General features: G+C 26.9%; 1 protein-coding gene across 1 annotated transcript; it reads left to right on the forward strand.

Annotated features, from left to right (window-relative positions):
• The first annotated feature begins 276 nt into the window (after window positions 1–276).
• LOC131622645 (guanosine deaminase-like) lies at window positions 277–1939 on the forward strand. Its single transcript, XM_058893679.1, has 5 exons — window positions 277–433; window positions 527–586; window positions 726–916; window positions 1272–1376; window positions 1545–1939. Coding segments are annotated over exons 1-5 (546 nt in total). The 5' UTR covers window positions 277–432; the 3' UTR covers window positions 1734–1939.
• Window positions 1940–2156: the final 217 nt, after the last annotated feature.

The following is a 2156-nucleotide window of genomic DNA, read 5'->3' on the forward strand; positions in this document are numbered from 1 at the left end:
CTCCTTCATATGTTATGTATGTTCAGACTACTCATTTCTACATGCTATTTGCAAGTGATAATAAGATTTAAGATCTGCATTCCATTCCATATATGGCCAATGTGAGATGAGTCATAGTTGAAGCTACATTCATGTACTTTTTTTGACCATTTATCCTCTATGTCCATTTTTATATTCTCCATCTAATTCTTGCCAGCACGATATAACATCATCATCTCATATGTTTTTTTTCCCTTTATTTTATTAATAAATTATCAATGGACCACATTTCCTTTCTCATCCCTTACCATTTTCCATCATTAATTTTTTTCAAAAGTTCCATTGTTCTTATTCCCCATCACCATTCCTATAAATAGCTCAATCAACTAACTCAGACATATTTGTATTCACATCAAGAACACTAGCAAGTTATTAAATTTTATTTTTGTGAAAAGTAAGTTATCAAAAAAATGTTATATTATTATTATCTCTTAAAAATATGAATAAAACTTAGGGATGTATAATACTTTTTTTCTCTTTATCTTAGTGGTGCAAACTAAGGATGCAACTGTTGCTGTAGCTTCTGCTTTTTCTGGCCACAAGCAAGGTAATAATGTTTAAGAATCTTTTAATTTTTATTTTGAATAATATTTTCATTTATCACTTATTATTATTATTATTATTATTATTACTATTATTATTATTATTATTATTATTTTTATTATTATTATTTTGGTTAATTATAGCTATAAAGGATAGAGACCACAAATTTTTAAAAAAGGCAGTTGAAGAAGCATATAAAGGTGTAGATTGTGAAGATGGAGGTCCTTTTGGTGCTGTTATTGTTTTGAATGATGAAGTTGTGGCTAGTTGTCACAATATGGTTCTCAGAAACAATGACCCTACTGCTCATGCTGAAGTCACTGCAATAAGAGAGGTTTGATTATTTAAATAGGTCAATTCTATTTTTAAATTATATTAAAATGTATATTTTATTGTCTCGGGAAGTCGATATTATTAAGTTTAACGTCATTATTACAGTTTAAACCCTAATATTCATGATTGTGCATGATTTTTTAGTAGTTAAAACTTCCCTGTTACTTGAATTTTTTATGGTTAAGAATAAAATTGTATTTATGTTTTCATAACTCGGATTCCTTTATCAATTTTTTTTTAATTTTTATTAAAATATTTTAGAGACTTTTAATTTTATGTTTATTTATGAAAATTGCGATATTATTATTAATCACAAATTAATTAAAAAATTTATATACAATGATATGATTTTGCAGGCTTGTAAGAAACTGAAGCAGATAGAACTTTCTGATTGTGAAATATATGCTTCTTGTGAGCCATGTCCAATGTGCTTTGGTGCTATTCACCTTTCACGTGTTAAGGTTTTAAATTCCTATACTTTTCTTTTTTCTTTAATTTATTAACTTTATGATATTTTTATTTAATATTATTCTGGACACTATTTTACACAAATATTATATTTTTATATTTATTAAATAACTGATGTATTTTATTTATAATTATTTAATAAACACGAAAAAAAATTGTAGAGGTTGGTTTATGGAGCAAAAGCAGAGGCAGCAATTGCGATTGGTTTTGATGATTTTATAGCTGATGCATTGCGAGGAACTGGATTTTATCAAAAAGCACATTTGGAAATTAAAAGAGCTGATGGCAAAGAGGCCATTATTGCTGAAGAAGTGTTTGAGAAAACTAAGGAAAAATTTCGAATGTATTAATTGAATATGTAATTTTTCTGTGTCATTTTTAATCAACTGATGATAATTAGCTTTGTATATAAATAAGCTCCTTACCATCATGTGTATGAGAAGTATCTTATGTGGAAAATTAGTGTAGTTTATGTACTAGAAGAAAACTTGTTTGAATCCATGTATTGCTGTTTTATCTATTAAGATTTTCCCCATTTTGGTCTTTTACTATCTCCTCTACTATCAAAATTTTAGAAATATAACAATTGCCCCATTGTGAATACACTAATAAGAAAGAAAACAAATTTTAGAAAATAAGAATTGTATGGTATTAGAAGAGTAACTCTAAAAAATAACAATTGTATGGTATTAGAAGAGTAACTTGTAGTCTATAGTATATTGTATCATGTGTATCTCTATGGAAGTTGATGTAGAGCACCATGCATATGCAAG

This window comes from Vicia villosa, unplaced genomic scaffold, assembly GCF_029867415.1.
Source record: "Vicia villosa cultivar HV-30 ecotype Madison, WI unplaced genomic scaffold, Vvil1.0 ctg.000034F_1_1_3, whole genome shotgun sequence".
Classification (NCBI taxonomy): Eukaryota; Viridiplantae; Streptophyta; class Magnoliopsida; order Fabales; family Fabaceae; genus Vicia; species Vicia villosa.